Below are 15,061 nucleotides of genomic sequence, written 5' to 3'. Positions count from 1 at the left end.
CGCGGTGGCTCACAACTGTAATCCCCGCACTCTGGGAGGCCAAAGTGGGTGGATCACCTGAGGTCAGGAGTTTGGGACCAGCCTGGCCAACATGGTGAAACCCCATCTCTACCAAAAAAAAAAAGAAACATTAGCCAGGTGTGGTGGTGCACACCTGTAATCCCAGCTACTTGGGAGGCTGAGGCAGGAGAATTGCCTGAACATGGGAGGGGGAGGTTGCAGTGAGCTAAGATCACACCACTGCACTGAGCCTGAGTGAGACTCCGTCTCAAATAAAAATATAAATTTTTTTCTTTTTTTGACAGGTTCTTGCTCTGTCACTCAGGCTGGAGTGCAGTGGCACAATCGTGGCTCACTGCAGCCTCAACCTCCCAGGTTCAAGCGATCGTCTCACCTCAGCCTCCTGAGTAGCTACGGGCGTACGCCACCATACTTGGCTAATTTTTATACGTTTTGTAGAGACAGGGTTTCACTATGTTGCCCAGGCTGGTCTTGAATTCCAGGACTCAAGCTATCCACCTGCCTCAGCTTCCCAAAATGCTGGGATTACAGATGTGAGCTACCATGTCCAGCCCTAATTTTCTTATTCATTGTCTTCTCTCTCCTTAGGCTCTGTCCTACTCCTTGAAAAGTTAAAACAGGTCCAGCTAGGTGTGGTGGTATGAATTTGTAGTCCCAGCTACTCAGGAAGCTGAGGCGGGAGGATCTCTTGAGCCCAGGAATTTGATGACATAGTAGTGCACCACGACCACGCTTGTGAACAGCCACTGTACTCCACCCTGGGTGACAAAGTGAGACCCCATCTCTCATAAGTAAACAAAACACAAACAAAAAAGCTCCACTCTAACTATTTCTAATGGTTTCAATGTCTTAAACACAGACCACAGGTTTACAACACAAGAAAAAAAAAGTTTGGGAAATAAAATTCACAAATTTGGCCACTTCTTTTTTTTTTTTTTTTTTCACTATAGCTCTCAGATCTCATGGCCACTTGTTTTTTACTTGTATTTTTTAAATGCTAGTCAAGTGAAGCAGGGGGAGTGGAAAAGGAATAAAGAAATCTATAACTGGTTATGACAAATTAGTCATAAACACCACTGCACTTGGACCAATCGCCACTTGTTTTCTACCTCTGAAAAAAAAAAGACAGGAGTTGGAGACCAGCCTGTGCAATATAGTGAGACCTTGTCTCTACATACACAGACCAAAAAATGAGCCTATAGTCCCAGCCACCTGGGAGGCTGACGTAGGAGGACTGCACCACAGCACTACAACCAGGGTGACAGAGTGAAACCTTGTCTCAAAAAAAAAAAAAAAAAAAGTGAATTTTTTGGGCTGAAATACAAATTTTCCAGAGAAACTTGTTAAAATAAACCCTAACCTCTAATATCCTTTTGATTCTACTTTTAGACATCAGGAAATCCTTTTGCAAATCAATTAACTCTTGAAGTATGGTAAGTTCACTAGTAATCCTATTTGTACTCAGAAAGCCCAAAGAGAGGTGAAAGAAATGGCAAAGATGCCCAGAAGGAAACGACATGGCATGAATCAGTATCAGCTGTCTAATCCCTGTACTTCTGCCCCCGACTCTGCACATTCCCACCAATTAGTCATATCAAAAACTGCTTGTGAATCCCAAATGATGGGAAAAATAAAAACACTTTAGTACTGCCATCAAGGTACCCTGGGGCTGGGCACAGTGGCTCATGCCTGTAATCCCAGCATTTTGGGAGGCCAAGGCGGGTGGATCACCTAAGGCCTGGAGCTCAAGACAAGCCTGGCCAACATAGCGAAACCTCGTCTCTACTAAAAAATACAAAAATTAGCTGGGCATGGTGGCGGGTGTCTGTAATCCCAGCTACTTGGGAGGCTGAAGCGGGAGAATCGTTTGAACCCAGGAGGCAGAGGTTGCAGTGAGCCGAGATCACACCACCACACTCCAGCCTGAGTGACAGAGTGTGGGAGGTCTGTGAAAAGAACAGCAGGTTATAAGAAGGGATTACAAAAGACCACTTTTGCTGCCACCCTCGGCCCTCCCTGGGATAGTAAGCCAGAGCACTGAGGGTGAACGAGCCAATTCTTGTCATGGACGATAACTGCTTTTCAGAGGTCACAAAAGCTCTGCTATACTAAACTGCTTAAAACTGGAATGAGGCAAATGTGTAAATTCCACATTGAGTCTGTTTGGCAAGTTAAGACTTTGACTTTGCAACTCCAAGGTAAAATCAAATGCTGTTCAGAGACCATTATCAAGAATGTTTTGAGCAGTGGCTCAATGCTGGCAGAAATCTCACCCACTAGAATGACTTTTTTTTTTTTTTTGAGACGGCGTCTCACTTTGTCGCCCAGGCTGGAGTGCAGTGGCGCGATTAGAATGACTTCTGAAAAAAATATTTGTCTATCATGGAGAGACAAACTGGTTCCCAAGTTTGGGAATGTCCATAGGCTGTTAAATGGATCCAAAGATAGGATTCACACTGCTGCAGATTCAAGATGCAGAAGTCAATTCAGCAGGGGAAAGAAATCTAGCAAGTTCAGAATGGTCCTCTGAGGTGTCAAAGAGACCAGTGGAGATGCAAATCTCAAGCCTCACTATAAAAACTAAAGTCTGGCTGGGCACGGTGGTGGCTCACGCCTGTAATGCCAGCACTTTGGGAGGCTGAGGCAGGCAGATCACAAGGTTAGGAGTTCTAAGACCAGCCTGGCCAACATAGTGAAACCTCGTCTCTACTAAAAATACAAAAATTAGCTGGGCAGGGTGGCACACGCCTGTAGTCCCAGCTACCCAGGAGGCTGAGGCAGGAGAATCGCTAGAACCTGGGAGGTGGAGGTTGTGGTGAGCTGAGATCACACCACTGCACTCCAGCCTGGGCAACAGAGCAAGACTCTGTCTGAAATAAATAAATAAATAAATAAATAAATAAATAAATAAATAAATAAATAAATTAAAATAAAGTCTGGCCAGGCATGATCGCTCACGCCTGTAATGCCAGCACTTTGGGAGGCGAAGGTAGATGGATCACAAGGTCAGGAGTTCAAGACCAGCCTGGCCAAGATGGTGAAACCCCGTCTCTACTATAACTACAAAAGTTAGCCGGGTATGGTGGTGCATGTCTGTGATCCCAGCTACTTGGGAGATTAAGACACAAGAATTGCTTCAACCTGGAAGGCAGAGGTTGCAGTGAGTTAACATCATGCCACTGCACTCCAGCTTGGGTGACAGAGTGTTTTTCTGAGAGTACTGAGGGTGAACAAGCCAATTCTTGTCATGGACGATAACTGGTTTTCAGAGGTCACAAAAGCTCTGCTATACTAAACTGCTTAAAACTGGAATGAGACAAATGTGTAAATTCCACATTGAGTTTGTTTGGCAAGTTAAGACTTTGACTTTGCAACTCCAAGGTAAAATCAAATGCTGTTCAGAGACCATTTTTTGAGACTCTGTCTCAAAAAAAGAAACGAACAAACAAACAAAAACCCTAAAGTCTTCATAAGTGAAATCATGGAGGATATAATCCACGTAAAGGGCTTAGCACAATGCCCACTCCGTAGTGATAATAGTAACTTTTACTAAACACTTAACCATAGTGACTCCTCAGCTGCCTCTCAGAGCAGCTCTAGAAAGTTGTTTTTTTTTCTGTTTATTTTTTTGAGATGGAGTCTCTCTCTCTCGCCCAGACTGAAGTGCAGTGGCGCCATCTGGGCTCACTGCTACCTCTGCCTCCCGGGTTCAAGTGATTCTCCTGTCTCAGCCTCCCATGTAGCTGGGACTATAGGCCCACGCCACCACGCCCAGCTAATTTTTGTATTTTTAGTAGAGATGGGGTTTTGGCCCAGCTGGTCTCGAACTCCTGACCTCAAGTGATCTGCCCACCTCAGCCTCTCAAAGTGCTGGGACATTTTTGAGGCTAATACTGAGCCTGTGGAGGAATTCCGGTTTAGTAATTTTGGCACTCTCAATAGAGAACACCATATTTTGTGTCCCTTAAATGTAACAATCACAAGGACATCTTCTTTGAGGAATTAGAAGAGAGGCTTGAAGGGTAGAGATTTCAGATAAAAAGCTAAAGAGAAAGAGTTAAAGCAGCATCCTCCTGAAGTTACTAAATGTATGGCTCATGAATCTATGGGCTCTATAGGGAAAGGGTTAACTGCCAACTTAGTAAAGCTGGGGAATTTTAGCGTGAGAGCATATTAGTTGAACAATGTGAAAAATCAGCAAAACTGCTTTGCCATAAGCAGCGAGTCCCTGAAATAGGCTCTCATTTACTTTCCATTTCTTCTGCTTTCCAGTCTCTTCTCTTTGAAGCAGCTCTTGATTAGTTTCTTTTTAATTGCCGCTTAATTGGGAAACAAAATTAGAACACTTATTTGATATCAGTGATGAGGTTTCTCTTTCCATTCTGCTTTGATCTAGTTTTGAAAAACCACAAGTTGAAGGGAGAAATTAAAAAGGAACTAAAAAGATTTCTTCTTTCCAAGAGCTAGCTGCAGCTATAAGCCATCAAATAAATAGGGAAAGAAGGACTCTTGGAGAAGCTGAAGAAGAAAACAAAAGCAAGTAAGGCTAGCTTTAAGGAATGTATTTTCAGAAAGACTTTTCTTTCCTCCTAAGTTTTCATAAGGGATAATATCTCATAACCAGGAAGTGAGGAGAACTTATAAAGAATCCATGTTAACCTGTCCCAAGGAGTAAGAGAGCCGGATGGAGACGAGACACCTCTTGTCGGGGGGCTCTTGACCCATGCTTACCAGGATCTCAATGATACTGAAGACATTGCAAAATAAATTCTGAAAGACTCCTGGAACACAATAGTCTAAAAGTTCTTTTTTGTTCCAAAACACTCGGACAAACTTCATTTATTATCCCCAAATTAAAATCTGCCACCTGATGAGATTTATTCTTTGGCAATACTTCTTGGAAAGACTCTCATTAAAAAAAAAATCAAATTAAACCATATAGATGAATCACGAACTACAGGGGGATGCTGCATAAAGATTATCTTAGTCTGACTGTCCTCTAAATTGTTCAGGATAATTATGCTAGGCACGTAACTGGGGGAAATTGAGTGCAGTAAAAAACAAACAAAACTGGCTGGGCGCAGGAGCTTATGCCCACGATCCCAGCCATTTGGGAGGCCAAGGTGGGAGCATCACTTGAGGCCAGCAGTTTGAGACCAGCCTGGGCTAAAAAGCGCGACCCCATCTCTATAGAAAATTTTTAAAAAGAAAATCAGCCAGGGATGATAGTGCGTGTCTACAGTCCTAGCTACTTGGGAGGCTGAGGTGGGAGGATTGCTAGAGTCCAGGTCAAAGGCTGCTGTAAGCCATGATCACACCACTATACTGGGCAACAGAGTGAGGCCCTGTTTCCAAAGTAATAATAATAATTTAAAAATTAGGCCGGGCGCAGTGGCTCACGCCTGTAATCCAAGAACTTTGGGAGGCCGAGGCGGGCGGATCATGAGGTCAGGAGATCAAGACCATCCTGGTTAACATGGTGAAATCCCGTCTCTACTAAAAATACAAAAAATTAGTCGGGCGTGGTGGCGGGTACCTGTAGTCCCAGCTACTCAGGAAGCTGAGGCAAGAGAATGGCATGAACCCGGGAGGCAGAGCTTGCAGTGAACCGAGATCGTGCCACTGTACTCCAGCCTGGGCGACAGAGTGAGACTCCGTCTCAAAAAAAGAAAAAAAAATTAAATTAAAAAATTTTTAAATAGAAAAACTGAAGAGATGCATCCATACACATTGCATATGTATGCATGTACACATATATACGTATACCTATATTACATGAAGGGTTTGGGGTTTTTTGTTTTATTTATAGAGATGGGGTCTCACCATGTTGCCCAGGCTCGTCTCAAACTCCTGGGCTCAAGTGATTTTTCCGCCTCAGCCTCCCAATGTGCTGAGGTTACACTACACACAACTACATGAAGTTTTATATTCATCAAATGTTTATGCTGATTTAATTATGGAGGAAACACAAGACTAGAAAAGTCAAGAACTAAACTCATATACAAAGAGACATAAGAAACTAATACAACTGGCTGGGCGTGGTGGCTCACACCTGTAATCCTAGCACTTTGGGAGGCCGAGGCAGGCAGACTGCCTGAGCTCAGGAGTTCGAGACCTGCCTGAGCTCAGGAGCGTGAGACCAGTTTTAGTGAAACCTCGTCTCTACTAAAATACGAATAATTAGCTGGGTGTGGCAGTGTGCTCCTGTAGTCCCAGCTACTCAGGAGGCTGAGGCAGGAGAATTTCTTGAACCTGGAAGGCAGAGGTTGCAGTGAGCAAGATCATGCCACGGCACTCCAGCCTGGACAACAGAGTGAGACTCCGTCTCCAAAAAAAAAAAAAGGAAATAATACAACTGCATTTCCCATGAATCCAGTACATGAATTTAGCTCATCTTATTAGCATAGAGCACTGTGACTTTAGTTCCTGAAAAAAAGGCCCAGGAAGCTGGGTGTGGTGGCTCATGCTTACAGTCTCAGCACTTTGGGAGGCTAAAGCAGGAGGATCACTTGAACCCAGGAGTTTGAGACTAGCCTGGGCAACACAGTGAGACACAGTCTCTTTAAAAAAAAAAAAAAATGGCCGGGCGCGGTGGCCCACGCCTGTAATACCAGCACTTTGGGAGGCTGAGGTGGGTGGATCACGAGGTCAGGAAATTGAGACCATCCTGGCTAACTCGATGAAACGCCGTCTCTACTAGAAGTACAGAAAAATTAGCCTGGCGTGGTGGCAGGCACCTGTAGTCCCAGCTACTTGGGAGGCTGAGGCAGGAAAATGGCGTGTACCTGGGAGTCAGAGCTTGCAGTGAGCAGAGATCATGTCACTGCACTCCAGCCTGGGCAACAGAGCGAGACTCCATCTCAAAAAAAGAAAAAAAAAAAAAAGGCCTAAGAGAATAAAGGTTAGCTTGAACTATGATTAACCTTTATTGTATATTACACATTTTAGACTCTCTAGCATTGAAAGGAAAACTTCTCTGTCAACTTTTACATGATTTTTGAGAAGATTTTAAATAATATTAAGTAAAGACAAAAAAACATTTCAAGAAGCAAAACACAGTGGAAAGCTTCCACAACAAATTGGAGCTTCTTGATTTCTGTAGGTGTTTCTGTAGCTCACTATAAGCTCTGCCTCCGGGGTTCACACCACTCTCCTGCCTCAGCCTCCCGAATACCTGGGTCTACAGGCACCCGCCATCACGCCCGGCTAATTTTGTTGTATTTTTAGTAGAGACGGAGTTTCACTGTGTTAGCCAGGATGGTCTCGATCTCCTGACCTCGTGATCCAGCTGCCTTGGCCTCCCAAAGTTCTGGGATTACAGGCGTGAGCCACCGCGCCCGGCCTCTGTAGCTATTTCATAAAAATTGTAGTAAGGCTTACAATGAGAATTATTTGGGGAGAGAAAACGTGTATGTAAGAAAAATCTGATATCCTCTTACTTGGTGAGGGGAGATAAAACTTCACTAATATTAGGCTAGGTACTTTAATATCTGCCATTCATTCATACAGCAAATATTCACTAATGCCTACTAAGTGCTAGGCATTTTGAAGACACAATCCTGTTTACATGCACCTTACTGTCAGATGAGACAGGTACCAGACACATTAAGAAAAATTACCAAACATGTAGTTACATTTATTGTTATGATAAAAGCAACAATACAGCATGTGATAAGAGCAGAGGGACAAGCTGGGAGGTTAGGGAAGATGTGAAGAAAGAGGAGGAGGGAGGAAGAGGAGTGCATTCCAGATGTTATCTCATTTAATCCCTATAACTCAGAGTTAAGTACCTTTCCCAAGGTCACAGGACCATTAAGTATCAGAGCCAAGCTTTGAGAGGAGATTTTCAGATGAGAGGCTTGCTCTGTCGCCCAGGCTGGAGTGCAGTGGAGTGCAGTGGAGGTTGCTCACTGCAACCACTGCCCCCTGGTTTCAAGCGATCCTCCTGCCTCAGCCTCCCGAGTAGCTGGGATTACAGGTGCCTGCCACTACGCCCAGCTAATTTTTGTATTTTTAGTACAGATGAGGTTTCGCTATGCTGACCAGGCTGGTCTCAAACTCCTGACCACAAGTGATCTGCCCACCTCAGCCTCCCAAAGTGCTTGGATTACAGGGGTGAGCCACTGCGCCTGGCCTGAGACCAGATTTAAATGATTCCAAAGTCCATGCTTTTCCACTGTGCCATGCTACATTTTCCCAAATTGCTGCTTCTCCCCAAAACCATTTCCTCTTAAAGTTCATGTAAAAATGTTGACTCTCCCCCGGATTCTTAGTGCCAGAATTAGACTCTGTCCTCCAGACTAGGCCCTTGGTTTTTCACCTGCTACCTCCAAACTCATTTTCACAGACCTTTAGATTTGGGATGCTAATAAACATAATTTTTTCACCCAGACCATAACCATGCAGAGAAACACCATGCAAACTGTCAACGTTTTTTAAGGTTATTACTTACTTCTATTACAAATGAAATAATTTTATTTTTATTTTTATTTTTTTGGAGATGGAGTCTTGCTGTTGCCAAGCTGGTGTGCAGTGGCGCGATCTCAGCTCACTGCAACCTCCGCCTCCCGGATTCAGGTGATTCTCCTGCCTCAGCCTCCAGAGTAGCTGGGGCTACAGGTATGTACCACCATGCCCAGCTAATTTTTCTATTATTAATAGAGACTGGATTTCACCATGTTGGCCAGGATGGTCTCATCTCTTGACCTCATGATCCAACCGTCTCAGCCTCCCAAAGTGATGGGATTACAGGCATGAGCCACTGCACACCACCTTTTTTTTTTGAGACAGGTTCTTGCTCTGTTGCCCAGGCTAGAGTGCAGTGGCGCAATCTCAGCTCACTGCAGCCTCCACCTCCCAGGTTCAAGTGATTCTCCTGCTTCAGCCTCTCGAGTAGCTGGGACTATAGGTGTGCACCACCATGTCCAGCTAAACTTAGTATTTTTAGTGGAGACGGGGTTTCACCATGTTGGTCAGGCTGGTCTCGAACTCCTGACCTCAAGTGATCCGCCTGCCTCAGCCTCCCAAAGTGCTGGGATTACAGATGTGAGCTACCACACCAGGCCAATAAAATAACTTTCACGCACACAGTTTTGCAAAGTGATTCACAGATTACAGGGCACAAACCTAAGGACACTGGTCAGGACAACAGTTAAAAAGAGAAAAATAAAAGCAACTATAAAAAGAGCAAAGAAAATGCCACATTTTCACTTCTGGAATGACTTTCACATTCACCGACTCTCATCTGTGATTCAGATCTCTACTCAGGAGAGCTTCACTTTCCCTTCTTCCTGTTCCTACTTCCTCTTTCTCAGCTCTTCCATTTTTAGGAATATCAAACTTCAAAACAAGACTTTTATTACATTAGATCTGTTGTGAGTTATAGCAATAAAAACTAAATTTGGCAAGCTTCCTATTCCTCTACATTCTTCCTGTGATTTTCTTTTTTTTTTTTTTTTGATACAGAGTCTCACTCTGTAGCCCAGGCTGGAGTGCAGTGGTGTGATCTCAGCTCACTGCAAGCTCTGCCTCCTGGGTTCACGCCATTCTCCTGCCTCAGCCTCCCGAGTAGCTGGGACTACAGACACCCACCACCAGGCCCGGCTAAATTTTTGTATTTTTAGTAGAGACGGGGTTTCACAGTGTTAGCCAGGATGGTCTCCAACTCCTGACCTCGTGATCTGCCCGCCTCCGCCTCCCAAAGTGCTGGGATTACAGGCATGAGCCACCGCGCCCAGCCCTTCCTGTGATTTTTAATGCTGGTTGAAGAACATAAAAGCTAGGTAGATCTTTTAACCTAAGATTCACCACAAGCAGGTTATAAACCACTTAAATACAGTCATCCTTCACTGAACGTCAGGGATATGTGCTGGGAAATGCATGGTTAGGTAATTTTTGTCTTGCAGACATCATAGGGTGTACTTACACAAACCTAGATGGTATAGCCTACTAAGTGCCTAGGCTAAATGGTATACATTACAGTAACATGCTATACAGGTTTGTAGCCTAGGAGCAATAGGCTACCGCCTGTTACTGAGTACTGCAGGCAACTATAACACAACGGTAAGTATTTGTGTATCTAAGCATACCTAAACATAGAAAGGATACAATAAAAATATGTACTATAATTTTGTGGGACCATCTCTTCTACACAATCCTTGGGCAGCGCATGACTGTAATACTTTGTTCTCCCCTCTATACAAGGTAGCGAATTTTTTCTTTTTTTTTTAAGTTTCTACAAAGACCTCAATCTTCTACCTTTATACCTGGACTACCACCAATACTGCAAATAACAAGCTGGCTATGAAAATCAGACTACCTCAAACTCGGCAAGTTATACACCCAAAAATCTCTCACGACTTTCAGTTTAAAAATATATCTACAAATATAGACAGGAAGATGGGGAGAGACAGCGTGAGTGCCAGTGCCAGGCACTAACCATGTGAAGAAAGATGAATAAGCTGTGGCTTACAGAAGTAAAAACTAATTTGGAAAAAAAACTCAACATTCAAATGCCTGCTGCGTTTCTTCATCCCTAGGAACAAATAGTAACTAATGGCAAGACCCTAAAGTACAGGATAGGCAGTATGGAGCCCAAGGATTCCAAATACTCTCCAAGAAGCAACATCGCTCATTTCTCGAAGCCTGGGGCTACTCTGCAAAGTTAATAAGGCAAAGATGTTCGAAGACCTAATTATATTAATATATTGTTCAGGATACTTATGACTGGAGCAATGGAAACTCTGTAAATCAAAGCATTACCATATGGTTAATTACATAGGGTTTATAAGGTGAGTTTATATTTTGGGATTCTCTCGTAGTGATATTTTACAATATAATTATATATACAGTTTGTATAGTCTGATGAATTTCCTCACTGAGGGTGAACTGCTGCGAAATGTTTTATTATTCGTTTATTGCTAGTCACGTTGCTCAAACAACAAGTCTATAAGTAACGTTCCCTTTGAACTGTACTGTTACTAGACTGTCCTGTGTTGTACCATCGAAAACCATCGTCCAACATGCTCTTTTCCCAGGACTGGCCTGAAGCAGACGAGTGGAACATTGCATAGAACTTTTACATAATAAAAGTACTGAACGTCTCCGGCCCTTAATAGCCAGAGCACCCCCCCCTTGGTAAATGACAAAAGTAGTAACCAATCGCCAGACAGGATCCTAGTGACTTAGCCAATAAGAATATGAGGGTGGGGCTACACTAAGCTCCCGGTGACTTCCCCGCACCCCAGAGAACCCAGGTTGTGGGAGGCTGGATGGGAATTGGTCTCCGAGGATTTTGTTACCCTCGGTTGTAGCTGTTGTCCTCCTCATTCTCGCAATCGCTGCAGTGCTCATGGCCGTTCCCGTTCCCTTCCATCATCTGCAGCAGCGGAGATGCCAGCGGCTTCACTGCTGTCTCACTCTCGTCCGCCATCTTGAGTTGCGAGAGCGGGGCTCCGCGCCCCGCTACATAGGGGGTTCCTATTGGACAAGGGGGATTTGCGCTGCATTCTGGGTTTTGTAGTTTTTCTGGCGAGGGGAGCTGCCACTAGGAGCGACTCTTTCCCAGGAAACTGACTACAATACCCAGAAATCACCAGGCACGGCTCCGGTCGGGTCAAGGGGCGGGGCCACTAATACCCGGAAGCCTAGGCATTGGGCCACGCTTTGAGAAAAGAAGGGGCCCAAGGTTGGTGGGACCGACCCTTCGGAACCGGGCGGCCGCCTGGCATGCTGGGAGTTGTAGTTCGATGCTGGTTTAGGGTTTCAGGCGTGGAGGTTCCAAAATCCAAGGTTTGATTTCAGCCTGCCCTGGCCTGTGCCTGAGCCGCTGGGAGCCGTTATTGGCTGCCGTTAAGGACCGTTACCTTTCCCGGGTAAGTGAAAGGGCCTGAGTGTCTGGACGGAGGGAGAGGACAAAGACGACTAAGATGGCGCATTTCCGGGTTCTTCATCACCAACTTACCCGCGCGCGGGAAAATGCAGCCTGCGCCCGGCAAAAATGCAGACCAACTGCGCAGGCGCAACGTGACGTCCGATGGAGGAGACCCAAACCCCTACCTGGCCGCGCCTACGGAACGCCCCCGACACGCCCGTGTCCCGCCTACTGCCCGCCCACTCCCAGGCCCTAGACATAAAAAGCCACTCCCGGCAGCCGTCCGGCGTGAACTTCCTCGGCCCTCTTCACATGCGGATCTAGGAACCTCGCCCGAGAACGCCGGAGCGACTTCCTTGGCCTCCACCGCAAGAGACCGATGAACCTCGCCCTTTCCTTCTTCACATTGGCTAGCTAATAAAGCTTTTTTACTTCGCCTACTTGCCTCATCTCTGGCGCCTGATCCGGTGGTCGCATAAAACAACTCACTGAGGCCAGCGGGTGTGACCCGCCTGGAGCCAGAACGCCCCAGGCCTTCTTGGAGTGGGCTTTTCTGCAAGAAGCCGAGTTGACTCCTGGCTGCCTTCCTCACTCGGGAGTCTGGGCAACCCCCGGTCATTGGCAGTTCAAGGTCTCATGAGAGGCAGTGGATTTTTGTGTGCGGTGCACTGACCCTAAGCCAAGAGACCCCACTGCTAGGGAGGCAGGGCTTGCGGCATCTTAGCCTCCAGGTACTGATCTTTGCCAAGCTCTTTCGTGCACACATGGTCCTTTTAATTCCCCACAAGAATCTTCCACAACAACCTTTTTTGTTTGTTTGTTTTAAATAGGGTTGCCCTCTGTCGCCCAGGCTGGAGTGCAGTGGCTCAAGATCACGCCTCACTACAATCAAGCTATCCTCCCACCTCAGGCTCCCGAGTACCTAGGACTACAGGCGTGAGCCACACCACCTGGCTAATTTTTGTATTTTTTGTAGAGAGGAGGGTCTCGCCTTGTTGCCCAGGCTGGTCTCGAACTCCTGGGGTATCTTCCTACCCCAACCCCTAAAAGTGCTGGGATTACAGACGTGAGCCAGGGCACCCAGCCCACATCTACTCTTTATCTTTAATAAGTACTGATATGCCAGATTCTGGAGTAAGGCCTTTCGTACCTTATCTCATTTAATCCTCTCAAGTCTATAATATAGGTCCTATTATTATTCACTTTTTTTGTTTTGTTTTATTTTGAGACAGAGTCTCGCTCTGACGCCCAGGCTGGAGTGCAGTGGTGCAATCTCGGCTCACTGCAACCTCCGCCTCCCAGGTTCAAGCAATTCTCTTGCCTCTGCCTCCTGAGTAGCTGGGATTAAAGATGCACGCCACCACACCTGGCTAATTTTTGTAATTTTAGTAGAGACAGGATTTCACCATGTTAGGCTGGTCTTTAACTCCTGACCTCATGATCTGCCCACTTTGGCCTCCCAAAGTGCTGGGATTAGAGGAGTGAGCCACCGTGCCTGGCCATATTCACCTTTTTGACAGATGAAAAAATGTGGCCCTGAGAGGTTGGTAAATTGCACAATCACATAGCTGGTTAAGTGGCAGAATGGTATACAAATCCGGATCTGTGTGCCCCCTAGACCCTCTGAATTCTTTGCCACCATAAAAGTCCCATTTTCTGATAACACTATTCACTCAAGGAAATCGGTTACTAAAAGGTAACTGTGACTCCAGTGTGTATTCCATGTCAGGAGAAAAAAGGTAACTGCCACATTTTAATCTGTTTTTACCCTTGAATGAATGTTTCAGTCCTTGAATCTCACTCTTGTGATTGAGTAATCTCACCTGGATCCCAAGAAGAACGCCCAAAGACATGGTTCCCATTTGTGGAAATTTCCTATTTGGGTTGAGTGTGGTGGGTGATGAGAGGACTAATTCTTACCATCAGAGTGCTCCATGGCCAAAAAGGGAAATGATCTTTGCCTTTGGGAAAGATCTCAACATGGGAAGAATGGCAGGGCGGTAAGAAACAGTTCCTATCTGACTCAGGGAAAGACAACACAAAACACAGAACTAAATATAGTCAACTCTGTTTATATATCAGTGGCATAAGCGTAAGTAATTATGATCCAAAGTGGCAGATAATCCCGTCATCTATATTTGAAAGGCAGTCAAAGATGCCTACTCAGTCTGAGAACTGTCATCACACTCAACTCTCCGGGGTCCAAGACTGCTGTTCAACGTGATTGTCCTATTTGCAGCTGCAGTGAAGGGGGGATCAGAGATAATAATAAAGCCAGTCCCAGGTGCGGGGGCTCATGCCAGTAATCCCAGCACTTTGGGAGGCCGAGGTGTGTGGATCACCTGAGGTCAGGAGTTCGAGACCAGCCTGGCTAACATGGTGAAACCCCATCTCTACTAAAAATACAAAAATTAGCCAGACGTGCTGGGCATGGTGGCTGACGCCTGTAATCCTAGCACTCTGGGAGGCTGAGGTGGGTGGATCACCTAGGTCAGGAGTTCCAGACCAGCCTGGCCAACATGGTGAAACCCTATCTCTACTAAAAATACAAAATTGGGCCAGGCGTGGTGGCTCACGCCTGTAATCCCAGCACTTTGGTAGGCTGAGGTGGGCGGATCACCTGAGATCGGGAGTTCGAGACCAGCCTGACCAACAAGGAGAAACCCTGTCTCTACTGAAAATACAAAAAATTAGCCAGGCATGGTGGTGCATGCCTATAATTCCAGCTACTTGGGAGGCTGAGGCAGGAGAATCGCTTGAACCCGGGAGGTAGAGGTTGCGGTGGGCCAAGATCGTGCCACTGCACTCCAGCCTGGGCAATAAGAGCAAAACTCCATCTCAAAAGCAAAAAAAATAAAAAATAAAATAAAAGCCGGGTGTGGTGGCACACACCTATAGTCCCAGCTACTCGGGAAGCTGTGGCAGGAGAATCGTTTGAACCTGGGAGGCAGAGGCTGCAGTGAGCCAAGATCCCGCCACTGCACCCCAGCCTGGGCGATAGAGTGAAACTTCGTCTCAAAAAACAAAAAAAAACCCAACTTCCTGCTCTATGTGAGACATAACTAGGTAACTATACATTTTTCGTTTCTTTGGCTCACTGCAACCTCCACCTCCCGGGTTCAAGCAATTCTCCTGCCTCAGCCTCCCGTGTAGCTGGGATTACAGGTG

The 15,061-nt window shown here is 45.8% G+C and overlaps 1 protein-coding gene across 8 annotated transcripts in view; it reads right to left on the bottom strand.

Annotated features, from left to right (window-relative positions):
* The window catches only part of NMT1 (N-myristoyltransferase 1), a 48,231-nt gene extending 36,738 nt beyond the window's left edge, over positions 1-11,493 (bottom strand). For all 8 annotated transcript variants that reach the window (XR_746884.2, XR_004054887.1, XM_010354007.2 and 5 more), the window contains exon 1: positions 11,322-11,493. Coding sequence is in view for 6 of the 8 variants with exons in the window: in XM_010354007.2 (XP_010352309.2) it covers positions 11,322-11,452 (131 nt within the window). In the remaining 2 variants the exon portion in view is untranslated. The remainder of the gene's footprint in view (positions 1-11,321) is intronic.
* Positions 11,494-15,061: the final 3,568 nt, after the last annotated feature.

This window comes from Rhinopithecus roxellana, chromosome 19 (assembly GCF_007565055.1).
Source record: "Rhinopithecus roxellana isolate Shanxi Qingling chromosome 19, ASM756505v1, whole genome shotgun sequence".
Lineage (NCBI taxonomy): Eukaryota > Metazoa > Chordata > Mammalia > Primates > Cercopithecidae > Rhinopithecus > Rhinopithecus roxellana.
The sequence above is the reverse complement of the archived record's forward strand: the minus strand, read 5'-3'. Positions and strand labels throughout refer to the sequence as shown.